The 27,380-nt window shown below is 33.3% G+C and overlaps 3 protein-coding genes and 1 long non-coding RNA gene across 9 annotated transcripts; 2 read left to right on the forward strand and 2 right to left on the reverse strand.

Annotated features, from left to right (window-relative positions):
- Positions 1–1,278: 1,278 nt before the first annotated feature.
- LOC124837868 (O-fucosyltransferase 39-like) lies at positions 1,279–5,663 on the forward strand. Of its 2 annotated transcripts, none has more exons than XM_047313328.2 (10): positions 1,279–1,671; positions 2,610–2,672; positions 2,790–2,868; positions 2,981–3,054; positions 3,156–3,244; positions 3,334–3,537; positions 3,812–4,082; positions 4,398–4,625; positions 4,732–4,929; positions 5,191–5,663. In XM_047313328.2, exons 1-10 carry the CDS (start codon positions 1,540–1,542, stop codon positions 5,398–5,400), a joined length of 1,548 nt encoding a protein of 515 aa, XP_047169284.2. In that variant the 5' UTR covers positions 1,279–1,539; the 3' UTR covers positions 5,401–5,663. The 2 variants fall into 2 exon arrangements, with proteins under 2 accessions (XP_047169284.2, XP_047169285.2); XM_047313329.2 differs by having other exon boundaries at positions 1,282–1,671; positions 2,984–3,054.
- A 2,778-nt stretch (positions 5,664–8,441) lies between these two features.
- On the reverse strand, positions 8,442–19,211 carry LOC124837869 (mechanosensitive ion channel protein 2, chloroplastic-like). 3 transcript variants are annotated; one of them, XM_088105637.1, is made up of 15 exons: positions 19,064–19,211; positions 17,976–18,194; positions 17,831–17,890; positions 14,264–14,427; positions 13,274–13,397; positions 13,091–13,188; positions 12,881–12,994; positions 12,496–12,556; positions 11,823–11,972; positions 11,607–11,717; positions 11,271–11,438; positions 11,048–11,161; positions 10,236–10,292; positions 9,273–10,097; positions 8,442–8,794 (listed from the first exon to the last, which is right to left on the reverse strand). In XM_088105637.1, exons 2-14 carry the CDS (start codon positions 18,048–18,050, stop codon positions 9,285–9,287), a joined length of 2,109 nt encoding a protein of 702 aa, XP_087961763.1. In that variant the 5' UTR covers positions 18,051–18,194; positions 19,064–19,211; the 3' UTR covers positions 8,442–8,794; positions 9,273–9,284. The 3 variants fall into 3 exon arrangements, with proteins under 3 accessions (XP_087961763.1, XP_087961764.1, XP_087961765.1); XM_088105638.1 differs by having other exon boundaries at positions 17,976–18,205; positions 19,064–19,200; XM_088105639.1 differs by lacking the exon at positions 19,064–19,211 and adding an exon at positions 18,744–18,872.
- Positions 19,212–20,786: 1,575 nt separating this feature from the next.
- Positions 20,787–22,846, reverse strand: LOC148203086 (uncharacterized). Its single transcript, XR_015784236.1, has 2 exons — positions 22,441–22,846; positions 20,787–21,236 (listed from the first exon to the last, which is right to left on the reverse strand). It is a non-coding gene; the product is annotated as an uncharacterized LOC148203086 (long non-coding RNA).
- A 749-nt stretch (positions 22,847–23,595) lies between these two features.
- Positions 23,596–26,602, forward strand: LOC148203087 (cysteine proteinase COT44-like). Of its 3 annotated transcripts, none has more exons than XM_088107924.1 (3): positions 23,617–23,849; positions 24,349–24,451; positions 26,170–26,602. In XM_088107924.1, the coding sequence occupies exons 2-3, from the start codon at positions 24,374–24,376 to the stop codon at positions 26,353–26,355; spliced, it is 264 nt and encodes an 87-aa protein (XP_087964050.1). In that variant the 5' UTR covers positions 23,617–23,849; positions 24,349–24,373; the 3' UTR covers positions 26,356–26,602. The 3 variants fall into 3 exon arrangements, 2 of the variants coding, with proteins under 2 accessions (XP_087964050.1, XP_087964049.1); XM_088107923.1 differs by lacking the exon at positions 23,617–23,849 and adding an exon at positions 23,943–23,955; XR_015784510.1 differs by lacking the exon at positions 24,349–24,451 and having other exon boundaries at positions 23,596–23,849.
- Positions 26,603–27,380: the final 778 nt, after the last annotated feature.

Here is a 27,380-nt window from a genome sequence, read left to right on the forward strand (position 1 = left end):
CAGTGATTAGTTCCGTAAGCTAAGGATTAGAAGGACACATTTGTCTTTTATCCTAAATTAACAATAAATAATTGATTGTAGATTAAAACTATATTAGAAACGAGCTAGAACTTAGTATTTTAAATCCTATAATTGTAAAATTGAAGTTTATTTCAGTTTTAATATTATACATGGAAAATTTGTAAATGGAGTAAGCAACCAAAAATAGTTCAATTACATTCACAAAACAATCTGAATCATTTAGCAACTAAAAAATTAATAAAACTTTAAACAAATTACTCGTGTAATAATTTTTACATTATTCATAAAGTAAAATACATATTACACATGTATGTATTTGTATTTTTGCTGATGTCCTCAATAAATATACGAATTTCCTTTAAAATTATATAAGCAACAGAGTTTATCCAGAATAATTTTTTCATTTTCAATTTTTATTGAAATTCATGTTCTTTTTTTTATCTAAAAATATCTTTTAAATCTTTGCTGAGGATTGAAAGTAGCCAAAAAATTTCTTTCAAATACTTAAAGAAGTTAGAAGTTATATACCAAGAATCTAACTCGAATAGATTAGACAAATCTGAATATTACGTTTTTATTATACCTTACTTGTCATATTTTTATTTACACTTAATAAGTGTAGGCCTAAAAGTATATGCTAAAATTACTCTTAAAGATAGATTTGTTTACACTTGCTGCTATGTTGAGTGATGAGAAGTGCTACTACTACTTTACCACTTTGAACAAAACCAAAAACATGGTGAATTGGTTTTGGTAACAATCTTTGCAGGGAGAAAAAGGAACAGCAACCCTCCCTCTTCCAATTTGGTCACTGTTTGAGTGATTGGTGGGAGTAGAAAAAGGTAGATTCTTTCCACTGGTGAGGGTAGAAAAGAGGGAGGACCCAAACAAAGCAAGCTTATTTACCTCTGAGGTTGTCGGTGGTCACATTTAAAAACGAAAAAGAAAAGAAAAAAGTGCGGCTATGGAAGGAAAAGGCACTTGCTTGCACTGCATAATAACACGACATTTTGCTAATGCCAACAACAACACCAATGATAAACAACGGTCTCATTTACCACTCACTCGCCCCAACTGCATCAGCATTCAACACCTGTCTGTGAAACCTGTGACCCTCATCTTTCTTCTCTCCCCTCTTCGTGATTCTCACCTTTGTTAACGTAAAAATCCCAACTTTGTTCCCTTTATCAATTGGGGTCCCCTTGAAAAAGACGCCACCCCTCATCATTATTCAATTCGGTGAACCCGGCCAGGTGTCCATGTGAACTCCTTTACTCTCTCTCTCTCTCTACCCTTCAAGCACAGACACATATCTGCACTTCACAACCCTCCAAATAATATTTTTCTATATATAAAACCACCATTATGGAGATGGGGTTTACTCTTTTCTGAGACCCTTTCTCTCTTTTATTCTTCCTTCATCATCTTCTTCCCTGCATTAGTTTCCATTACACGGTGTTACACTTCTGGGGGAAGAAAGGGTCACTTTTCAGATCCAACGTTGAGCCTCCACACATCATGATAGAGCCAGGGTGCCTGAATCAGGGTCACCCTTGTAGAGCGACAACACTTGTTACTCTTTCATTGTTGTCCTTCACACTAGTGTTCTTCTCCTGCTTCACCAATGCTTCCTCTTCTTCTGCGTATCCGGTGAGTTTAGTTTCTTTTAAATAATTTGTTTGGTCTTCGAAAGGCTTTTCAATTTCTAATTTTTGTGGAACAGGAATGCTTTTCCTGGCTACTTTTTCTTTTTTTTCAATAACGCTTATTTTTATTACCTTGAACTTTTATCATCTGTCGGTGTGTTTAATCACTGTTCATACTGTTGATTCTGGGTATTCTAACTTGCTCTTTCTATTTTAGTTATTTGTTGATTGTTAGGTGATTTTTTTGAGTTGCACACTGGAATTTATTATAGAAATTGGAGCTTGATAAAAAATGTTTTTTTTTTAGCGGCGTTGAGAGGAAGATTAAGAAACTCTAAAGTTAAGGTTAGATGTCGTCGGTATTTAAGAAGAAATAAGAAAAAACTGAAGTTCCTGGCGGTTGGATTATCTTCTCCGGTGACCACTTTGACAGCCTGAAAATAAGAAGGTTTAATGTACCATTTAATGGAACCAATTGACTTGGTTTGGTTGGTGAAGTTTGTGGACCTAATTAAGGGGCTATTAATTTTAGATCACAGGGTTCAGGACCGCGTTTTTCATTTTTGGGGACGGGTGAGCCTTTTTTTGTCGTTACATGTTAGGAATTAAATACAAAAGTTAGTTATTACTTGAGAGAAAAATATAAAATTTTACTTGTTTTCACCCATATGAATTAAATTTCATAACTGCGTTAGGAAAGTTTCTTTTACTGTGAAGTTGTTAAGAGGGGGTTTATTTAAGGCATTTTATTGTCATGGGTATTATGATCTATGGTTTGTTGTGCCACCAGAATGATCACAATTTTAGATATGAACCAAACTTGGGAACATCGTTATGTTTATGCTATCTGGTTCCGAGGTTTTATTTTGTTACCTGCACTTGCATTACATTTTTTTATTTTTGACCTCTAATGTCTTATACCTTGCAACTAACTGCATGCAGGAATTGAATCCTATAAAACCTAGACATTCGCGTCTTCTCAGGAGCGCCGTGCAACGTGAAACTGTAAGAACTAATTGAGGAGTGGATGCATACATATGTCAAGTTATTTTTGTTGGCTTGTGTTTAGCAGTGGATGTTGATTTTAATTTATTTTTTGGTTATTATTTTCTCCTTGTTTAGCCTGCATCACAGCTTTCTGAACTATGGTCACCTCTGGAAAGCCAAGGATGGAAACCCTATGTCGAACCAAATAAGCCAAGTGAGGAACATTAATATCATTTACTCTATGCTGTTCTAGCTTTTAAAGTACATGACATTTTGGTATCTCTCGGTTCATTTGATCTTTCTGTGACTGACAAATTGAATTAAAGCAGCATTACCAGAAAAGTCTGAGGGATACATCCAGGTCTTTCTCGATGGAGGTTTGAACCAACAAAGGATGGGGGTAGGTATTTATAGTCTTTTTGTCAGATCAAAAGTTTCCTAAAGTGTATGTATCCGTGAAAGGTGCATAATTTAATCTTAGTGTTTACCTTTTTTGTGTAGATATGTGATGCAGTTGCTGTCGCAAAGATACTGAATGCTACTCTAGTGATCCCTTACCTTGAACTAAATCCTGTATGGAGAGATTCAAGGTAAATGCTGACACCAGAAAGTTGCATTTATTTGCCCCATATAGATTTTGTGTGGTGTAATATTCAGATTGCTTATGTTTCTCTTGCAGCTCCTTCATGGACATATTTGATGTAGATCATTTCATTGATGTATTGAAGGATGATATTTCAATAGTTAAAGAGCTTCCTGGAGAGTACTCCTGGAGCACAAGGGAGTACTATGGCATGGCTATTCGGGAAACCAGAATCAAGGCTGCACCTGTACATGCATCAGCCCACTGGTATCTCGAGAACGTTTTGCCTGTTCTACAGAGGTTGGTATACTTTTACTTTAATTGCTAATAATGCAAAACTTAAAATTTCAAGTCAAACTATAATAATAATGGTTAGTTCATTTATTGTTCTTGACAATTTAACTTGTTGAAATTACAGCATTTATTATGCAACATCATTAAGGTGTATACTCTGCATAATACTGTATACTATTACGAAGATATGATTGAGTTTAAGTATACTATGCAGATGCCATCGTTGTATAGTCATCTAATTATGAACTTCTAATATTCTGGTATGTTCCTTTTGTTGCAGTTATGGTATTGCTGCAATCTCTCCATTTTCTCACCGACTGAGTTTTGACAACTTACCTATGGATATTCAACATCTGCGCTGTAAAGTCAACTTTGAAGCTTTAATCTTTGTTCCTCATATCAGAACACTTGGAGATGCCCTTATCAGCCATCTTCGCTACCCCGATGGCTCAGCTGGACAAATGGGCTACAACGACCTTCAAGAGGTCACTAGTGCAGGTGCTAGTAAAAATGCTGGGAAATTTGTTGTTCTGCACCTCCGATTTGATAAGGTATTACTATTTTATATTTTATTCATAATCAACTACCTATAGAAGGTTGTAAAATTTGTTTGCTTTTTACTTGTTTCTTTTATTTGGGTGGTAAATGTAAATTGAGTTTTCATGTGCCAGTCCTTGTATGTATGTGTGTCACATTATGTACATTAGCACATATCCATGAATCATAATTATTTGTGTTTCACTATATAGGATATAGAAGATTTGAATTTAAGTTACACTCCTCATGTATCCTTTTATTTGTTGAGCATTGTTCCTGTGATTTATCTCTAAGTTTAGAACTTATTTGTACAAAATGTTTTATGACAGGATATGGCAGCACATTCAGCCTGCGATTTCGGTGGAGGAAAAGCTGAAAAATTGGCCCTTGCAAAGTATAGACAGGTTATTTGGCAAGGGAGGGTTCTTAACTCTCAATTCACTGACGAAGAACTGAGGAGTCAAGGTCGCTGTCCAATGACTCCAGAAGAGGTTGGATTGTTGCTCGCAGCTCTTGGATTTGACAACAGCACTCGCTTATATCTTGCCTCCCACAAGGTAAATAATTATGTCATTAAGATAAAGGGCTTTTCAATTTCTGAAATTAGGAAAGTGATTATATTTTTTTCTTGTTTTTAAGTTAAATAGTTGATTGTTTTCTCAGGTCTATGGTGGAGAAGCAAGGATTTCAACTCTGAGGGAATTGTTTCCTCTGATGGAAGACAAAAAGAGCCTTGCTTCATCTGATCAGCGTGCTCAGATAAAGGGAAAAGCTTCTCTATTAGCTGCACTTGACTACTATGTTGGCTTGCATAGTGACATCTTCATCTCTGCTTCCCCAGGAAACATGCACAATGCACTGGTGAGTTGTGGCTTTCTAGACAACTCTAAGTAAAGCTTAAATTATTAAATAAGCCCATAAAATTTTGAACAAAAGATCAGGGGCATTATGGCTCAAGTAACAAATAACACTAATGAATGTCATTTGGAATTTACCTTAAATAAACTGTTCAATTCTGACTGCGTTAACAAAGCTTCTTGTTTTGGAAATATAAATAGATATTTTCATTCAACTTTTATAAACTATTGCTGATAGTCAAAGTTTTGATGATGATGATGATAGGTTGGACACCGTACTTACCTGAACTTAAAGACCATAAGGCCAAATATGGCATTGATGGGTCAGCTTTTCCTGAATAAAACCATAGAGTGGTCAGAGTTTCAGGATGCAGTGATTGAAGGGCACGAAAACAGACAAGGCCAACTAAGGCTCAGGAAGCCCAAACAATCCATTTACACTTATCCAGCTCCTGATTGCATGTGCCAAGCTTAGAGTACTACTGTTAGCATATACTTAAATTATTGATCACGGATGTAGCCTGTGTATTTTATAGTTTTGTCTTATTATTTAAGGTGAAAATAAAAAAAGCATTACCATTTGGGGTGTTGTGTTATCATGTTCTTGATAAGAGTGCTTGAGAGTTAGTTGTGTATTGTGTGGGAGATGATGTATTTATCAGATGATGGCATTCTTAGCAGGAGCCAACCATATTATTTATAATTCAATAACATCAGCCATATAGTTCTTCTTTATCACTCCATTATCATAGATTAGCTTGTAACATAGTTTTCACATCACTGCTGTTAATGTTATATATCTCAATTATTCTCTGCATGATGCTTAAATTAAGTCAATATGGCAAGTTGAATCATGCAGCAATTTTCTGTTACAATAAACTTTAATTGTTGTAATGTACAATTACAGTGCTAACTATTGTTTGGACGTTTCAAAATGTATGATTCCTGATAAGGAGGTTTTTCTGAAGTGTTTCATTCCTGACTAGAAGTATTTGTCTTTTTCTTTACTATTCATTGGTCTATTGAATTTGTCTTTAAAAACGAAGTGAAACATCTAAATTATGTTGTGGGTGGAATAGTTGATTGAATTTTCAAGCCTTATCTGAAACCACTTTTTTCCACTCATTGCACTCCAATAACTAAGCATTTCTATTTCTTGGCCATTCTTTAATTGGTTCATTTGTCGTGAGCATTCAGCCAATCACTTAAAAACAAAACAGGAGTAACTTTCATTAATACATTATTAGAAGACCATAAATTAAAGTGCACTTGACTTGGGGATATATATATATATATATTTGAACAACGAAATTTATAAGTATTTTGTTTTCTCATCTTTAGTTTTTTTTTATCAATTCAGATTTTATCTCTTTTAAGTTTTCCAATGTGATAGTTAGTTCATTTTTAGAGAAAAAAAAAGAATAATTTGGCCGATGGAGAGCAAATGATGATGTCCGAGAAAACAAAGATATATTAAATACTTAAAATTTAATTGAAAATATTTAAATTTATAATATACTTAAGACTTAATTAAATTTTATTTATTTAATTATCGATCTTATCAAACCATAAATTGTATGGTAGGATGAAGATCAGTTGTGAAATAGATATGACATCTAACAAATTTTTATATATTTATATATATTATTTTATTCTTTAATTTTTCTCTGTATTTATAAATATAAAAGTTAATTTTTTAATAACTAAAACAGCTCTACAAATGAGTGATGGATATTGTGTAAAAGAAAACATTTTCCTTGTGAAATATATGGAAGTAGCTTCTAGAAAATGTGCTTTATATGAAAGCAATCAAGTTTGAATTGTGACATATTCAAAGTACGGCAAATTCTTTGAACTGCATATTCGTACGGCTGATTTAATTATTTTATTACAATATGTAATGTATGATTTTACTCATTTTTAATCTTATTTCACTACAACAGTTGCTCAAAAAATTGTGGAGAAATCGCACAAATTGCACTAACTGTCATAATCAAGCAACTTAGCTTATTAACTTAAATAAATTATTTTATGAAATAATCGAAATATATTTAAATTAAATATCATCTCATCACAGATAAATCATCCTGAGAAAGTTTATGTAAAGACTAAATAAATATTTAATTCTTTATTTTTTAGTATATCTTTTAATTTATTTAAACAACTTTATTTATTTTTTAAAACTGTCAAGACTGTTTTTTTCTCACTTCTCATTTTTTTTAAACTTTCAAAATATCTTCTCCGATTATATTTGTTCTCTATCAGGTAATTTTAATTTTTTGTCTTAAATTTAAACTTCTTAAAAAACATTTCAAATTTTGAATAAAACAATACAAAAATAAATAAATAAATATTAGAAAAGAAAATTAAAATTTGTATACACATAAGTAATAAAAGTTATTACAATAATTAAATTTTAACTAAATAAAAAGTATTATGATAAAGACTACACTACGTGCCTGTGATTTCACTAAGTAGTAATGTACAGTGAGGTGAGGATATTATTTACTATGTAATTTCGTTTTTCTATAACATTAAAAATAACTAGTTCAAATGATAATGTTTTAAGGCAATATCCCCCCAAGATGAATATTCTCTTTTTCAGTTTATCAATTTGACCTTTATTTCTAAATTAATTTATAATATTAAAAAACCTAAATAGATAAATAACTTTAAATTACAGTACAAATTGTCTATCACAAATCTAAACCATAATCAATAAGTTTTAAAGATGTTTCTTCTTAGAAAGTTTAGTTATAATATAATTATATATAATAACACCTTTTAATATAAATCAAAAGTTCATCTTTTGCATTGCGCATATTAAAATAGAGATAGACTAATCATAAGTTTAAAGTTTAAATATGTTTTTTTATTTTTTAATTTTAAGTAAAAATTGAATTAGTTTCTTTTTAAAATTTTAGACAATTTAATGTTTTATTTTTGAAAAATATGTGAATTTAGCTTTTTAACTATTTATTAAAGTTTTTTAATTAATATTAAAATAAAAATATGTCAAAGTAAATAATTTATACTAATTAAACATTTAAAATATAAAATAAATTTAACAAAATTTAATTAAAATGATTAAATTTATATATTTAAAAATTAAAAAATTAAATTGAATTAAAGTTTTAAAAATTAACTAATTCTAATTTTCTCCAAAAAATATATATATTTAATTTATATAAATTATGTGCTTTTTTAGGTCCTTTAACGTAATGAACTTGTAACATGCCCTTATCTTCTCTCATGATTTATTAAAAGATAATTAAAATATATATATAGCTTTTAAATTATTAAAAAACCGACATTCTTTTTACATTTCCAAGAATTGATCAGTGGACTTAATTACTAAACACAATACAACCACTTGTACGAATTAATTAAAAGAACTGTCATGCTAATAGCAATAAATTATAATATTTATTATCCTAATCCAGTTGTCAAAATATAATTATGTGATTGGATTTTGAAAATTCAACATATTTTGTTGATGTTCAAAGAGATGAGATGTGGAAGAAAATAAAAAAGTACTGGTAGATGCTGCCCCCAATTTGGCAAATGAGTCAGAATAGCACACACACTATCTGATTAAAGCCATTATTCCACTGTGCCTGAGACCATGGCACAGAGCACGGATTTCAGCCATAAAGCATATTAGACCTTCTATGAAATTTCTCTGATAATCTCTAATTAAATTCACCTTTAAAACCACAAAAGTTAAGGGTTGGTTTATCTAAGATATCTGTATAGTATTCCCACTAGTACCTGGAATCCTTACATTATCATAGGCACATGAAATGCAATCCAACAGCACTTTCAGAAATTCCATCAAAGATGAGTTGATTTCTAGCACACCAGATGACCTGTTAATAATAGCAACGAACTTAGAAAGCTTTCAATCTATTGCAGTCAGCTTTTCATGCAATTCAAAATTGGGCGTATAATGTTGTAGTTGAAAAAACAATCTATACTTTTGCAGAAGAATTGACACTTTACTGCACAGAAAAGGTTGTGATGATAACCCAATACTTAATGTTCTTTTAACAATGAAGTGTAGATATAAATTTTTCAGTTGTTCATTTGTGATTCCAGTAAAGTAAAAATACATACTAAACTATTTGACATTATAATTGAACAATTGAAAACCCCTTTTCCATATACTTCTGAAACAGCAATTATAATGCAATGATATGACAATACAGCTCGAGTCCATTTGTAGAAGGGGTGTGACACATGAAATGGCAATATATACAATTTCCTAGTGGTGGGAAACTGCTTCAAAGCAGTGCACTACTGGATTTGGAACATTAATGTTCAAAACAGCTAACTAGTTGAACTCACTTGTTACAGCAACTAGTCATTTCCATCTAGAGCCTTTGGAGGTCCATTTCCACCCTGCAATGCAGCCATTTCCTTTGCCTCTCGAGATGTTACATTGTCAATCTCCTCATCAATGGGAAGGGTCCTCTTTGATCCTTCCAACGCAACACCTAGTACTATATTTTCTTCAAGAACAGTCCTGGATGCTTGAGGCTGTGCAGCAGGTTTCTTTTCCCCTTGCGGTTTTGATGCTATATTAACATTAAGTCCACCAGTTTTGTCAGCACTGTTAGATGAGGAGGGCACTACATTCTCAGACTCAATATTTGGCTTTATGTTTTTAGTGGTCTGACCCTTGGATTGCTTGGAATCTATGTCCTTCTGGGCTGAATTTTCTACTACCGAACCAGATACTTTAGATTTAGAAGAAGAGTCTGGAACCTCCACGTTTTCCTTGTTTGAATCTAATTTCAGTGGCTTGTTCTCACCCACTTCTGGGTCGGGTTTGGGTGTCACAACTGTTTTCCCATTTGTGTCAGAATTAGATGTCACAGGTGTCTTGGAGTTTCCATTTGCATCAGAGTTCGATGTCTTATTATCTTGATCAACAACTGGTCGTGCAGATCGACTTTTCATCTTATCATCTCCATTGATTTTGTAAGATGGTTCAATCACTAATAATGGGCGGTTAGGTACTGTGACCGGACCTCCACCAAATGTGGAATCTGCAAACGGTATATTATCCAAGTCAGCATCACTGTATACTTTCTGCAGGGTACGAACCGGTGTCGCAAGTCTGGCTCGGTGATGGCCTATAACTCTAAGAAGATCCAGCAGTATTGCTTCCTATTTTTCAAAATTCAAAAGGTTGAAAAATCAGCTAAATCCAAGAACAATAATACAAAATTGAAAGAAATCTCAGTTTTTGAGATGCTTATCTCACTGCAGATGTTTTATTTTAGATAAATAAGGAAGTATTCTTACCTTAACACAAAGATATTCTTCAAAATGTGAGGTCTTAACAAAACAAGATATCAGAATCTGAGGAAATCATAGAAAAGAAATGTTATAAATATATATTACTACCATACATTACATAGATAAAACATGGGCAATAGTCAGGTTTGATCATGATTGATGAAAGTTCCAATCTGTTAATATAGGTACATGATGGAACATGATAGATGCACACGTAACAAAAGCAGGTATGTACCGTTTATATAGGTACGTTGCAGTACTTTTTTAAGGTTTAGACGATAAACCATGTAGACTATCAAATATCAACTTATTTCAAGTATTCATTAACCTATTTTAAGTACCCTATTTTGGACAGTGAAAACGGCATTAACAAAAATATCCCAAGTATTTAAAGATGATATTTAACATGAAACCTAAAAATAAATTAAAATTGATCTAAATATAAAGCATAATAGGAGGAAGAAAACTAGAGATTCATAGATATACTGTTTGCTGCTCTGTTATAACTTTTCAATGAATTGAATCATAATGAAGTTCACGGGTAGGTTGAAAGCATGAATAATGATTATAAAAAAAACTCAAGTTAGATCACAGATTACAGAATACACGATTTTGTCTTAGGGAACTAAAAGTTAATTTTATCTATAAAAAGCTAAGTACAGAATGAATTCTTCCTCAAACTGTTTATGGCACAATGATTACTGTAGCTAAATATTTATGGAAAAAGGGAATAAAGAATAAAATAGTATTTAAGAATTAAGATCCTGTTCAGTTAGCATAGAATCATTGATTTGCAAGATTAACTACTCCATACTAACCAAAAGAGCTTGATTTTCAGGATTTATGTTGTCCAAAAACACTCTCCTGTGCAGTCTCTGCTGCTCAACTTGAGGATTTTTGGCCAATACCTTCCGCATGTCAGCAACAATGTTCTACAGAAGCATTAAAACATGTGTCACATCTAGGGATAATTATCATAAAATGCTCAAATATGAGTGAAAAAAATTAACTATAAAAATAAACAATAAAACTGTTTCTTACATTAATCTTGTTTACATCCAAATGACTAATGGCTAGATGAGTTTTGATTCGCCAATGTGTTTTTTGACTAAGGTTCCGCACAACATTCACTGTAAATTTGTGGTTTGGAATGTGAACAGCTTCACGATCTTCACCTCTAATAATTGTTGGTGACCACCAGCCAACATGCTGCATAGCATGAAAACATCAATGGCCATTTAATAATGACTGGTATCAAACACTACACCATTCTCTGTAATGTCCTTCTGCTAAGTTATTATTACATATAAAACAATTAGGCACATATTTAACAGAAGTAATTCCCCCATTCAATGTTAAAAGTACAGTTTAACACACCTCGACAGTACCAGAAACCTCATATCCTTCAATCTTTGTTTGAATCCATTCATTAACCACAAAAGGCCGAGTTGCATGAATCATCACACTTGAAAGGAAGTTTGTAAATATCTGAATATATAACACTTAATGTCAACAAGTGCCACAATAACATTCTGGCCATTAAAATTCAAGGGAACTGTGATGATTAGAAGAAACGATAAATCTATCCCACACCTCACGACCAGCAAGGGTCAGCAAAACTGTCCCAAGACCTCCTGCAGTAACCCATTTCTGGGTAGAGAAGCCTAATAATTCCATGAACAATGAAAAGGCTGCTATCCATACTGCAGAATAAACAGCTTTGCCAGCAAATTGGAATCCCATCTAAGAAAAACAGAAAATTTATTATGTCATTAAAGTTGAACCATAACAAATAACCGAGCAATACACCAAAATCCAGATTTTTATAGTAATTATATCCAATTGGCAATGCTGTTGCCAAGCTACTGGTCTTCTATACATGATACATAATCTAAATACATACACACCCATTATAAATTCTTTTAGCCTATGTACATAGCAAAAGATATAGCCATGATATATCTAAGTGTTCTCAGTTCTTCATTTTTATGGAGATAAAAGTTAATTTAGAAGATTGATAATGCATAAAATAAATTGATAGGTAGAAATGCTACATCCAAAAGCTGAAACATTACTTATCATTTAATAAGGAAAATATATCGCCCAACTAATGTCATTGGCTGTTTGATTGATAAATCACGTTAGTCATAATATGTATTTAAATTTATGACAGCCAACAGGTGATAAAATATATGGAATCCACAACATATTTATGACGTTTAAATTCATATAACTGTGATGTCTATTGTCTATACAAGATACATACATTTCTCGTCTCACTTGCATCAGTAGCCTCCGCAAAGAATTTCTGTGATTGTTGAATTACACTGCACCAGAGAATCACACAATTAAGTTTATGGATGAAAAATTTAGTAAGCACTGTAAATTGGGACCACAAATCCAGCTAAAGTACTCAAACTGGCTACAACAATGATAATCTTGGAAGAACTATAGCTGAACGGTCCCTATCATAAAGCACATAACAAGCTGAGATAATAAATATGTAAGGTATCACAGTTTGTCATAATAATAGAAAATCGGACCATTTCCCTAGTAAACGAAGAAGAAAAACCTATATAAGTGCTTAAGTACATCATTAAGTGACAAAATATTCATCAGTAGATCAATTGAAGGTAAGGAAATAGGCACACCTTGACAAACAATAGGCAAAGGCCAGAACCGTTGACAATGATCTCACAAAATTCAGAAGCCGGTCCTTAACAACCTGACCAGGTTCTGAAGGTAGAATTAATGGCTCCAATGCTCTGCAGTTAGTGAATAAGTCAGCACACGAAGAATAGAGCATCAAAGAAAGATATAACAAATTCAGAATCTGATAAAGTTATTATCATAACAGAGACCTGCAAATAAGTATTGCTCCAGTCCATAACAGTAATGGCCGAAGGTAAGAAGTTACTATATAGTGAGTGGTACTTTTCTTCCAACTATTATCACTCCTCTACAATATCAGAGTTAGGTATCAATTGCATTGAATCAGATAAAATAGTTAATACAGGAAAAAAGAATAATAACAGAGATATAACCTGGAGGAGTATTTTCCTTGTCTGGAACAATAATGGACCAACACCCCATATTGCAAAAATGATAACGCCAATTGCAGGAATCAACTTCACTATGATAGGATTATTTTGTAACAAATTACTAGACCTGCAAAAAGACACACAAGCGAATAATTATAACACATGGAAATATTCAATAATATTCTTTCATATTAACCTCTAGATTTCCTTATTAATAACTTACGATTGGTTATTATATTTCCTTATCAAATCATGATTTATTTTCTTAATTAGTTAGGAAACGATTAGTATAAATACTAGCGTTATACCTTTGTTGAACATACAAACATTTTTATACAAAATAGTTAATATCAATTAGTATTTCATTCTCATTTACCAGTGTGTTTCAAACAGTTTTATGGCTTTCATATCCTACTTCTGGCCGTTTTAGTAGTGGTCTTTATTTATTTTGGTTGTCTCCTTGATTGGTTTGTTCAGTTATTATAACTTTCCGGCATGCCTTAACACACATTCATCTAAGAGTTCTTATCTCCTACAGTGTACAATTTTAGTGTGCTTCTAATAGTCTTTGGCCACTTCTCTCTTTTTATTGACCTACAGCTTCCTCTACTCAGATTTACCCGTTTTTTATTCAAATTGTGCAAAGTGAGATCAGAGACATCAATCAGGCCCCAGTTTTCCTAGAGATGTGATCCTAACTAACCACACAACTGGCTTTGTGTCTTTTAAGAGACATCAACAACCCTCCTACTCTTGTGGCCCAGCGGCTTTCTAATAGGGAATATTATTAGTATAAATAAAGACAGGTACTCTAAGTCTTATGAACACATCAAAAAATTTTGTAATACAACTCAGTTAATATCAATTATACTTTCATTCTCTGTATCTCTCTTCCTCCTACATCTAAAACAACCATACCAACATATATTAACAAAAAGACAGGTAGATTGCTTCAATTTGTACATTAATTGGCTGTAAAAACACAAATATTACCTAGCCAACACGGTAGCAGCTGCCTTAACAGCAGGAAGATCATTTGGTTGACCTGGCACTAAAAGACAATGACACTTAAAAGATCGGCCCTTGCATGATAATGTATGTGTTGGCTTGTTTATATGACGAAGGTATTGAAAACCCCCACATTCCTGTCTCATGAACTACAACAAAAGATTGTCTCACTGTATATTCTAATAAAAAGAAAATGAATGAACCATTTCTTGATTTTGAAAAGACAATATCAAGTTATTCTTAATACTATAATGTAAACATTCAATTATCAATTAATCTAGGCAGCTAAGAAACACCATAACAACCAACATTATTGCTTGACAATATTGCAGAATCTGGTAGAATGCTAATGCATACAAGCCAGTTCAGATAAATTTCTCACCACTAACGGGAGATGAAAATTAAAAATTAATCAAGGAAGAAAATGAATCAAACTTCTTCATAAGCACCTATAAACTTAACGAAGCTTAATATTCTTACTTTAGAAAAGCCTCAACAGTAGGGCTTTATAATAAAAAATATCTCACTCTAGAAGCTTCCAAACTAGACCTAAGAGATTCATTGAAGTAAATAGAACACCTAGGATTGTAGCTACATAAAAAACCATTTGATGTCAAGTGTACTATAGATCAACAATGAAAACCTTGTCCCACTAGGTGAAGTAGGCTACATTGATGACATGGTGTCTTTAAACTTGGTTAAAAACCAAATCCTTATCTCGTGTTTGGATAAGGCATTTTAAGAGGATAATTCATTTTTTTTAAGAATTTGAAATACTTTAAGACAAAATATATTGTTTGGGTGAGGAATTTTGAAAGAGATTGAAATTCTAGAATTTCATTAGAGTAAATGGATTTACTTAAAATTAAAGAATTTCAATTTCCACCTAAAAAGTAAGAATTTGAAATTCTTCTTATTCTCAAATTCATATTTTGATCTCCACAGTTTGGGTCGACCTAAGTCTAGGCCAATTCGACTAGAGCAAACTCAATTTGACATGGCCCTCTTTACCCGATGTCTCGTCCCAACTCGACTTGGCCAAACCTGATGCAATTTCTCTTGTTCCCACTTGGCCCAACTCGACCTGGACCTTGAACCAAGTTGGACCCAATTGAATTTGATTTCACATGGGCCTAGCCCTACTTGGATGACCATGATCCTACCCTAACTTGGCTTGACTTGGACCAAAGTCAATTCGACTCAACCTTGGCACACACGGGTTGACTTGGCCTGACCTTGGCTCAGGTTCACTTGATTAGTTTTATGCTAACTCAACTCGACAGAGCCCTGGTCGACTTGACTCGATCGGGCGACTCATCTCAATTGGATGTGAGCCAACTCGATTGGACTAGGCTCAAGCTGACTTGACTCAACCGGGCACAAGCCAAGTTGACTACACTAAGCATGGGCCAACTTGACTCGACTGAGCCTAGGCCGACTTAGCTTAACCGAGGCTTGGGATGACTCAACTTGACATGGTCTAGATCGGTCTAGGATTGACCTAGGTCTAGCCCAACTTGACTACAAGTGGGTCGACCCTGACTTAGATAAATGTGGATTTGTCTCAACTCGACTAAATGTGGGATTGCCTCAATTTAGCTTGACCTGGGTCCAAGTCAACTCAACTCGATTTGAGTCTAGCCAACTTGACTCAATTTAGGTTCAACCATGTTAGAAGTGGACTTTAAGCCTAACTCAACCCCACAAAATCGGCTTGTAAATATATTATAAATTGGCCTTATCTCTAGTCGATGTGTGACTTCCAACACATCCCCTTCACGCCGAGGTATAGACATCTCGTGCATGAGAGTAGAAATTAATGGGGTGGTCCGATAGCGGCCCGACAACGGGTGGAAACAGAAATGCCCACATAGAACTCGCTAGGATAGGCTCTAACCATGACTCTGATACCATATTAGAAGTGGACTTTAAGCCTAACTCAACCCCACAAAACCGGCTTGGTAAGGTGAGGTTTGCACCTCACTTATATATTATAAATTGGCCTTATCTCTAGTCAATGTGGGACTTCCAACACACCCCCTTCATGCCGAGGTATAGACATCTCGTGCGTGATAGTAGAAATTAATGGGTGGTCCGATAGTGGCCCGACAACGGGTGGAAACAAAAATGTCCACTTAGAACTCGTTAGGATAGGCTCTAACCATGGCTCTGATACCTTATTAGAAAGTGGGTTTTAAGCCTAACTCAACCCCACAAAACCGGCTTGTAGGGTGAGGTTTGCACCCACTTATAAACTATGAATTGGCCTTATCTCTAGTCGATGTGGGACTTCCAACACAAACCCCCTTCATGCCGAGGTATAGACATCTCGTGCATGATAGTAGAAATTGGGTGGTCGGATAACGGCCCAATAGCGGGTGGAGTAGAAGAATAGAAGAATAGAAGAATAGAATATCCACTAAGAATTCGCTAGGATAGGCTCTAACCATGGCTTTGATACCATGTTAGAAGTGGACTTTAAGCCTAACTCAACCCCACAAAACCGGCTTGTAGGGTGAGGTTTGCACCCACTTATAAACTATGAATTGGCCTTATCTCTAGTCGATGTGGGACTTCCAACAAACCAACTCGGCTCAATTTTGGCTCAAGCCTACTTGACTCAACTTGGGCCTAGACCGACTTGACTCAACCTAAGCTCGGTCAACTTGGCTTAACTCTGACTAAGGAAGAGTCTACCTACCCTTAGATGAGCTTGACCTAGTACTATCTTACTTGGGTTTGGCTGATCTACCATTTCATAACTTGAAAATAATCTCATAATTTGAGAAAAAGTTTTGCAAATATAAAATGAATATTTTTTTGAAAAACTTTAACAAAAAAAGAGCATCAATCCAGAGCGACGGTAAAAGCTAATCAATATTGATATTTTTTTTAATTTTTAACAATTATTTGATATTTAAATAATTTTTTGAATTTGGTGGTAACTGAAATATTTTATCCAAACAAGAAAATTAAAATTAATTTGAATTGCATTATCCAAACAATACATGTGAAAAAACAATTTGAAATAAGATCAATTCAAATTCAATGTATTTGAATGTCTAGGAAATTGTGAAATTCTCTATTGAAACATAAGGTTAGATATGTTGTTCACCATAAAATCCCCTTTCCCTTTTCATGGACTAAAACAAGGTAGTCCTTTGTCCTCATCGGGGCTTCCAGCAATATTCATAGTGTATTAGAATCACCGTAAACAATTATTTTCCATCATTTTCTAGATTGGCGTAACACCAATGTGCATCATTGTCTTTAGCCATTTTGTATATGCCCTTTCTTGTGATCACACATCAACCTTAAAACTCTTGTTTCAACTACTCCGCCTTTTTCTCTTATTATAATCAAACTAAAAACATGTTTTCCTAACAAAAGCATGATAATAGACAGATATTGCACTGAACCAAAACTCCACTATACCAAGAAATCTATAACTTAAAAAGAGGACACAGAGCCATGTAATGCTAAAGATATACTTCAACTGCACAATGAATAAGCAGAAAGCAACAAGACAGTCACCATATTTTAAGAACATACCGAAATAGAATATGAAAGACCTGCCCTAAATAAATGTAACTTGCCATGTCCCGTTGCCCTCTGTAAAGCATAAAGTGGTGAGAATGGATATTATAACATAATGAACAGTGCACAAAGAATACAGAATTATAGAGAAATTATGTACCGAATGTTTATTGCAGCCCAGGTTCCTGCAAAGTCCAAATCCATGGGACAACTGCAGGGAACCAGGAAGAGCCATTACTTTGTCCAAACAGATACCCAAGGGCTCGCCGGTAACTGGAGAATGTATTAATATGGTATTTCAGACTTTTAACACAATCCAACAAGTTCTACACAGATCAAGAGCAGCTGATAGACTTTGATAATTCTTCAATTCAGCAACCTGCATTCAGACTGATATTAATTAATGTGACCATCAGAAGGTTAAGGATTCAAAATATGTAAATATTTCTGAACCTAAATTCAGTAATGCTCTACTAGAGTGATTGAAACTAGCTCTTGATGGAAGGCATCACAAAAGAATGATTTCAAAACTAATTTTAAAGTGATGTGATTTATGTTAGGATGTTTATACTCTAAAAGCAAGTAGTAGAAAAACTCAGTATAAGATTTTTATACAAGAAAAAAGCTACCTAATGTTACTTCAACTAGATCAAAAACCATGAACCAATTCTTCATCAAGAAACCAATTGTGTGAATATACGGCTAAAATCATAATAATTGATATTTTAATGTAATTCTAGACAGAGCCTGCTTGAACAAACTAGGAAGGAAAGAAAAAAAAACTGACTTCTCCATAAATAAAAATTAACTTACGCATAAGTTAAAAATAAAAATTTTGGGAAGTACAGGAGGATGTTTCTCCAAATTAATTTATGCAAATCTAATTTCAAGATATAGAGAAACTAATTTCAATCTGTTGTTTTTTTACCTCCTGAAAGCGTTTATGGAGAAGCTCGTCCCAACAAACCCAAAATCAAACATGCTCAAAGTTAACATCAAAACCCTCACATCTCAATTTTTTTTAGATCAGCCCTGAAGTCTAAAAAACCAAATAGAACAGTTTCATCACCCAAACACTAAAATTAAACCCAAAATAAAAAAACTCGATAACACCTTCAAATAAATAGCCTGAGTATATAAAAACAATTAAAAAAAACAGCATTTCCACTGTGAAGCTTCAGAAAAAAAATCAGGGAAAATTAAAATATGCGCCCGAAAGATTTGAAATTTGGAGAATGGGTTGGTTACCTGTGACGAAGAAGAATCTGTCTCTCAAAGCTTTCACCCGCAGTTGTATTTTGTCTGCCAGTTTTTACGAGGCGCAGCGCAAAGGAACAGAACATAGACAACAAAAACACGTCCATTATTTTTTGTTTTTATTTAATCATTAAAAAAATTGAAAAAAAGTTTGATTTCTTGTGGGCCCAATCGAATGCCTTGCGTTTGTGCACCAGAAATTTAGATGTTGTCATGTCAATCACGACTCATCTCACACACCCGCTGTATATGCAACCACTGGTCCTTTTTTTCGCTACATTATTTTTTTCTTTTTATTTTATTGGTGTTTCTGAACTTTTTTTAACCAAAGAAAAAAAAAGAATCTCTGTTAATAGTTTAAGTGGTCGCATAAATAGGAAAAATGTAATTATTTAGGTATTTTTAGTAAGAATAGAAACTCCAAAAATGTCTCATGAGAGAAAAGTTTTATGAGAAAGTATTTTAGTGCAAAAAAATTGTAAATATGTATTTAGTGTCCACAACAGTAGTAAGTTTAGATTTTGGTTTTTATAAGTTTTTCTTATTTTTCATCTTATAAAACTTGAAATCAATATTTTTAATCTTCATAAAATATGTAAATTTTAGTTTAGGGTATTAATTAATTCAATTTCAAATCAATATTTTAGTCCTTAATATTATTTTTGTATGATAGATAATTAATATTTATTTTTTAAAATTAGAAAAAAATAGTTATCATACTAACGTTATATCACAACTTGGTTATATATATATATATATATATATATATATATATATATATATATATAACCATTGAGTAATATATAATCAGTTAATTAGTATTATATAATAATAATCAATTAATTTTCACTTTCAGAAAAATAAAAATAATTACATACTAAAATTAAAATTTGTTGATTTTACATCATGTACAATATAATAAAGAACGAAAACTGTATTTTTATGTGATTTTTAATGCATTCTAGTTGTATGGTGACTTTGAGTATTTTTTTTTATTATAAATTGTAATATTACATTTTTAGTTGTTGAGATCAATTTCATATTCTAACTATCTTTAAGAAAAAAAAAATATTAATATATAAATTTTAAGACTAAGTTAAATTTAAAAATTCAAATGATTGTAAACTTATAAATCTCATTCAATTTTATAAAACTAATTTTAAGATAAAATTTATATTTATTTATATATTTAAATTAATTTTACTAAGACTTCCAATAATTTATTTAATAAATTTATTAAATAAAACTATTTAGATAAAAAATTTCATATAAAAATCAAAATGTAAATAAAATTCCAACATCTCAAAAGTACCAATATGCAAAAATAATTCTTTTTACACAACTAACTGCAATAACTTCATATTTTTTTATTAATAATGGTATAATTTTACACTACATTTAATATTTTGTCCTCTACATCCAATTACATTTCAATTACTTATACATGGTTCTACAAGTATTTAACTAATCATAAATATGTTAATAAAATAAAATATATATTTTTAAAATCATTTTACATATTATATGAAATTATTGAAATAATTTAAAAGTAATCAAATGTTTGAAATATATATGTTTTTGCTTTAATGTTATTATTTTAAAGTCATGAAATATATATGATTTTGCTTTAATGTTATTATTTTAAAGTAAAAGTTTGACGCTCTATTTTGTGCAATAAAAGAATCTTTATATTAACAAAAAATCAACTATGATATATATATATAAAACAACAATTTAACGAAATGGACATTGAATCCTTTGGTTTGGGTCATTCAGGGAGAAATCCTCAAGTCATGGGTAGCAAGCTTTGCATGGAAATTGAATTATCAAGTTGATAACATTTTGGTATCTTTTCCTTCCCACACGAACCTTCTGATGATTGTGTGATGCTCCCGTTAATATGGACCAGGTTAGGTTAGACAATTTGGCTACATAAGGCCGGTTGTGCATTGGAGGGTTGCTAGTCTCGGGCAGGTTTGGTATTCGGAAAGTGTACGATCGTGTCAAGCTGTTCGAGCTGTCCTCAACCTTGGCTGTGGGGTTACATCTTCCTCAGCTTCGGCTCCGGTCGGGGTAGTTATCTTGTCCTCGTCAGTCAACGGTTCCTTTTTTTTAGTATAAATTGGGCTAAGACTCTGTATCAAATCAAATCTTCGATGAGTTCCTGCAAGTGTAGACAGTCATCGATATTGTGTTTTATTGCCTAGTGGTAGGCACACATTTTGGTGAGTTCTTCTTCAAAAGAGGGTTGTTGAAGCTCGAGGAGTTAAATAAGCTCTAGTGATGAGGTCTCTAACAACTCGTCCCAACTGATTGTGATTATGCAAAAACTCCCCTCTCTGTATATTTTTTCAAGATTCTCCTTGTAACCGTTTTTCTCGCCACTGCTCAATTCACCCACGCCCCCAAAACAACTTCCTTTTCTTTTTTTATTTTAACAACGTATACACTTAAAAGTATTCTTCCTTTTTCTTATTATTTCTTTTTAACTCTAGATAATCTTTATTTACTAATGGGTATTGACATGAATTAAAGAAATAAGCACAAACAGTAAAGAAACAAGGGTAAATTCAAAGAACATAGTGTAAGAAAAGGAAACCCAGAAATAGATGTGCAAATGGTTGATAAAGAGAGTCTCAATCACACTCAGAAAGACATTTTGAAAAAGTTAAACCCACTTTGCGATTTTTGAGTTCCTAATTCAGGAACTTAAATTTGGTAATCCTCACTCACATTACCAACCAGTACAACATCTAAACCTGAATTACACATTGATCAACAATAAACATCAAAACCTATTTTTAAAACTAAGTCAAAAATCCTATATACGATGTGTAGGCTATTAATATCAGCAAAAACAGATTTAAGGAATCAACTATACACTATGAAACATAATAAAACTCAAAGGTAAACATCAAATGGACAGAAATAGTGAAAGAATAACAAAAGAAGTATATAAGAATCTGAAGTAAATGCAAAATTAACAAAATAAAGGTGTTGGAAAAGTAAACTCATGTGCAAAAATATAAATTGAATTAGAAAGAGCAAGTAGGATTGTAAACTGAATCAAAATGAAAGTTTTTATTGCAAGAAAATGGAATTGAAAGTACAAAGTACCAAAGCTGCAGAGAATTCTGATGTCTGTCACCCAAAGCAATCCTCCATGACCCCGATACAGCAATCAATTTCTACTTTATGAAAGCTTTAAAATCTAAATCTAAAATCATAGAACTGAATCGAAAGATTAAACCCTAAATGTGGTGTTTGTCACCCACCACCGTCTATTCTCTTTTGTGTTACAAAACTCCCTTTATATAGCGAAATCGAAAAAGGAAGAAAGAGGAAAAAAAAAAGGGGGAAAAACGAACCTTGAAAGCTTCGTGATTCTCTTCTCCAACTAACTTTCTGATCACGAACCGCTTCGCACTCCCTCAGCCCATTCCAGCTCCGCACGTGCCTCCGACACTCTTTTGGCCCATTGTCCTTTGGGCCATAAAGCCTCTGATCAAGCTCAATCTCGAGCCATGGAGCTCACCTTCGTCGCAATACCTCTTCTTTGCATCTTTGCATCTGACGAACCCTAGCTTCGAAGGGTGAGGGAATTGGGGCAAACCCCTTGCACGTAGGGCTGGTCAAAAATAATTTTAGTGTACTGAATTAGAGGTAACTGTAATATATTATATTTAAAATAAACTAATCTATTTTACTAAAAATTAAATAACTTATTTTTGGTTCAGTTTAAATAAACTGAATCTATTATACTTTTAGTACACTTAACTGTGTGAACTGGTGTGAACTGGTGTGAACTGTGTTTTTATTTCTTTAAGTTTTGGCTTAATTACCTACTTAGTCCCCATGTTCGGAGGTAATTTGTTGTTTAGTACCCGGTTTTAAAAATGTAGGCATTTGATACCTATGTTTTGAAATTTGTATCAATTGAATCCTACCCACTTAACGCCGTTATAAATCTAACGTTTTTCTGACATCAACTTTGAATTGTGGACGAGCGGTAGTGGACGAGCGTCCGAGCATCGTTGGACGAGCGTCCTCTTCTGTTGGACGAGCGTCCTCCTCTGTTTGGACGAGCGTCCTCCACTGTTGGACGAGCGTCCTCCACTGTTGGATGAGCGTCCTCCTCTGTTTGGACGAGCGTCCTCCTCTGTTTGGACGAGCGTCCTCCACTGTTGGACGAGCGTCCTCCACTGTTGGATTAGCGTCCTCCTCTGTTTGGACGAGCGTCCTCCACTGTTGGACGAGCGTCCTCCACTGTTGGACGAGCGTCCTCCTCTGTTTGGACGAGCGTCCTCCTCTGTTTGGACGATCGTCCACAACCGCTCGTCCACAATTCAAAGTTGATGTCAGAAAAACGTTAGATTTATAACGGCGTTAAGTGGGTAGGATTCAATTGATACAAATTTCAAAACATAGGTATCAAATGCCTACATTTTTAAAACCGGGTACTAAACAGCAAATTACCTCCGAACATGGGGACTAAGTAGGTAATTAAGCCTTAAGTTTTTTAGTTCTCATTTCCACTTTCTTCCAACAAAAATCCTACGCACTTCGAGACCTCCTCTTCCTCCAACGAAAACCCTATACAGTTCAACACCTTCTGCACAGTGTACCGACGTGACCGGTTTTGATCGGGAAGTGCCCTGCATAGTGTACCGGCGTGGCGTTGAGCGTAGCAGTAGTGTTGCTTGGTGCTTGTAATCCCAAGACTGGGGCTAGGATCATTGCTTTGGTTGGTGGTCCCTATACTGAAGGACCTGATTCGGTAAATGAATTTATGTTCTTCGCTGCTTTCAAATGGAGTCATTGGTGATAATAGATTTTATTACAAATGGGTCAAATGAATTTATGTTTTTGCGGGGGATTATGAAGTCCGCTCATTTTCATCTTCTTCTGTTTGATGAACATTATTGTTTTGAAATTTGAATCAATAGGTTGGAGTAGCAGAAATCAAAGTTGCAGTTGAAAAAACTAGTGGCCTTGTTGTCCTGTCTGAAATTTTTGGTCATTCGGTCTTCAAGGACTCTTTTAAGCGTGTCTGAAATCATCAATTAACTCCTTGGTTTTTGGGTTGTGTTTACAAATATAATGAATGGTTTTGTTTGATCTCTTGAAAATGTCTAGATTTGAGTTTTGTTAGTTTACAACATTATGTGTTATAACTATAGACATGTTTGGGGTTTTGTGCATGCTCACATTTGTGTTGTATAAAATCTCTTGTTTTGCCAATCATGTTTTTAATCTGACTTTTCTAATTGCTTCAGCTTTGTTGAGTGGACACATACGGTCATGTCCTGTGTAACTGAAGATTTACTCGATCATTTTCAGTTACTTGGTGTCGTTGAAGCACTGGCTGCTATTTTCAAGGTTTTTTTTGCCTTGTTTTGTTTAGACCCTGAAATGAAAATGTTTTCATCTATCATTTGTGTAAGGATTTGTACAAATTATTTGAGGTATATAATGGTGCATAATTGTCTGGGATAGCTTGTCATGTTGTGGTTAGTTGTGTTACTTTATATTTAGGAATCTTATATTGTAGGAAGCTTACCTATTCTTACACATGTTATGTTCACTTATTTAATAGGACTATTGAGTGTTAGTATAAATAAGAGTGTTAAGTTAGTATTTGTATCTCATCTTCAGAACACTGCATCAATTCAATATTCCGACTTTGAGTATCTATTATATTTTCTTGGGTTAAATATGTTTTTAGTCCCTAAACTATTGACCGTTTCTGGTTTTCGTCCCTCTTTCAAAAAATAAGGTACAATTTGGTCCTCATTCTTTTCGAAACTCTAGTTTTAGTCCTCGAAACTTTGGTTTTAGTCCTCGAAAACTAACCTCGAAAACTACCACATTTTTAACAGTGTTAGTTTTCGAGGACTAAAACCAAAATTTTGAAAAGAATGAGGACCAAATTGTACCTTATTTTGAAAGAGGGACGAAAACCAGAAACGACCAATAGTTTAGGGACTAAAAACATATTTAACCCTATTTTCTTCTTCTTTTCTTAGATTGCATAGTGTCAGCAAAGCATTGGAACCATATTGATCGTGAGTTTACAAAATAGGGTCCATGTATCACCCACTTCATGAAAATTGTATTATTATTATAAATAATATTAATTCTTTTGGTTGCTTCATCTAAGTTGAAATTGTAATTTTTAGGTGAACATATAGAACCGAATAACACATTAGAAGAATCGTATATGCTTTTTGGAATTGAATAAGTAGAAACTTTGTTGGAATCATATTGTCCAGTTTCTTGGTAGCCAGGGCAGGAGCCTGTGTGAATAAACTTCGACTGTGTGAATAAAATTTAAAACAGATGAATCATTTTATATTTAACCCTGTTTAGCTTGGTTACACTAGCAATTTTGCCTTATCTAAACTCATGGACAGCTATATAAAAGCTTCTCATTTGTTACTTCGAAGCTTTTTCTTTCAAAGTTTTGAATGTTGAAACCAATAGAAAAATGAAAACTGTATAAAAGAGCTTTTACTTTCCTTTATTTTCTTGGATGCAATGATGACATGGATTAAAAAGGATTCGTGTTGTAAATCCTGGTGTACCACTTTCATTTGGAGTCAAATTTATTGATACACTTTCTAGCTAGATTTAGATGTTAAAATTATAGTGTCTTTTACTTCATTTAGTTTTAGCTAGTTAAGTGCTCATTTCTTATTTTCTGTCAAAAGTTCTTGTGTATCACTCTAAGTGTTTTTGCTCCATAATCTTGGTTTGCAACATGAATTCGTGATTCCATTGCATTTGATCAGTTCTGATTGCATTTCTTGAAAATTTTCATTGATATAGACGTGTTCCAGTTGTGAATTCTGTTTTCTACAAAATTTATTTCTGGCATGCATTTTGACAAACATTTTGATGCCAAATCTATTTTAATAGGTAACCTTTTGTAGCATTTCTTGTTTCTTCACATTTAATATGCATTGATTTTAAATCTCATATCATATTCCATATAATCTGTTAACGTAGTTGATGCACTAATATTTTTAGTTTTAAAAGATTAGACCATTAAATCATAGATAGTAATTTGAACTCTTAAAGTTGTGATTTTTTTGCAGGGTGTGTTTACTAGTAAATGTGGAACAAATTTAGATCATGCTGTGGTGGTTGTTGGATATGGGAGTGAAAATAGTGTTGATTACTGGTTGGTGAGGAATTCATGGGGTAGTGGATGGGGTGAGGATGGCTATTTCAAGATGGAGCGCAACGTGAGAAGCAGCTTGGTGTCCATCAGCAGTGCTTGAAATAACTTGATCATTATTTTGGAATTGGATCCTTGGAAGAGGAACAAGTTCTAAAGTTGCAACAAAAGTGATGTTTCTGTTATTTATATGCTGCTATTGGAAATGTCTTTTGGGCTATTCTTGTACATAGATTTCTTCAGGTTAAAATTGAACCTGATTATCAATTTGTACTGGTCTTCACTTGTTATTCCATTTGAATGTTTACTCTGAAATCCTTAATGATATTAATGTTCTAGTTAATTTTTTATATGGATATTCACTGTTTACCATGACCCTTTTACATTTGTTCTATAAATCCAACACTTCATGGTTCATGCTTGATGCTGCTATGAGCGTTTGGGAAATCGGAAAATATAGTTAATTGAATTGTACTGTGATAAACTAAAAACTAGTTAACTAAATTGTACTGCAGTATAATTGAACTAGAAAATAGTTCAGTTACTCTGAACTATTTTTTAGTTCAGTACAATTTTTCTGAAGTGGTTTATAGTTAACTGTAAACTTTTATAGTGCAATGCAGTACAGGACACTTTGTCCACCCCTACTTGCACGAGCTTTTTTTCCAAATGAAAAGCGAGGCCTTGAACCCCTCCAAGTCAGCTTTGCATTCAACGTTGCGTTTCATTAATCTGTTGTCCAAAAAGGCTTCAACCCAATGAAAGTTGTAGTCCAAAGTAAACTGCAGCCCATTCCCTCACAACAGCACAAACATCATTACATATTGCTTCAACTTTTCAGTTGTTCCTGGCCCATTTTTATTCTGCCCAATTTAGCTCTAACAGCTTCAGCAATTTAAAACTCAACACTTTATGCTCAGCGCAAAAAAAAATCCAGATCAGCGTTGGCCCATTTACTTCTACCCAATTAAGCCCAATCTTTAATTTGACCAAATTTTGGCCCCTTTGACCAGGGGCCTTTCTGAAAAAAAGAAAAAAAAAGAGACAAGGGTTATGATGAGTACATATTTATGCTCACATTTATGTTTTAAAATTCAAATTTTTGATGAGATTCTTGTGCTTAAATGA

The sequence above is a fragment of the Vigna umbellata genome, chromosome 2 (assembly GCF_029865625.1).
Source record: "Vigna umbellata cultivar VRB3 chromosome 2, Vumbellata_1.0, whole genome shotgun sequence".
Taxonomy (NCBI): domain Eukaryota; kingdom Viridiplantae; phylum Streptophyta; class Magnoliopsida; order Fabales; family Fabaceae; genus Vigna; species Vigna umbellata.

Coding starts and splice junctions, on each gene's coding strand:
- LOC148203087 (XM_088107923.1), top strand. Junction 24,452..26,169: donor CACTGGCTGCTATTTTCAAG/GTTTTTTTTGCC, acceptor ATTTTTTTGCAG/GGTGTGTTTACTAGTAAATG.
- LOC124837869 (XM_088105637.1), bottom strand. CDS start 18,050: ATGGCTCTTCCTGGTTCCCTGCAGTTGTCCCATGGATTTGGACTTTGC. Junction 11,718..11,822: donor TGACCCTTGCTGGTCGTGAG/GTGTGGGATAGA, acceptor TTATATATTCAG/ATATTTACAAACTTCCTTTC. Junction 10,293..11,047: donor CTGAAAATCAAGCTCTTTTG/GTTAGTATGGAG, acceptor TGATTTCCTCAG/ATTCTGATATCTTGTTTTGT.
- LOC124837868 (XM_047313328.2), top strand. CDS start 1,540: ATGATAGAGCCAGGGTGCCTGAATCAGGGTCACCCTTGTAGAGCGACA. Junction 3,245..3,333: donor CCTGTATGGAGAGATTCAAG/GTAAATGCTGAC, acceptor TTTCTCTTGCAG/CTCCTTCATGGACATATTTG. Junction 4,930..5,190: donor GAAACATGCACAATGCACTG/GTGAGTTGTGGC, acceptor TGATGATGATAG/GTTGGACACCGTACTTACCT.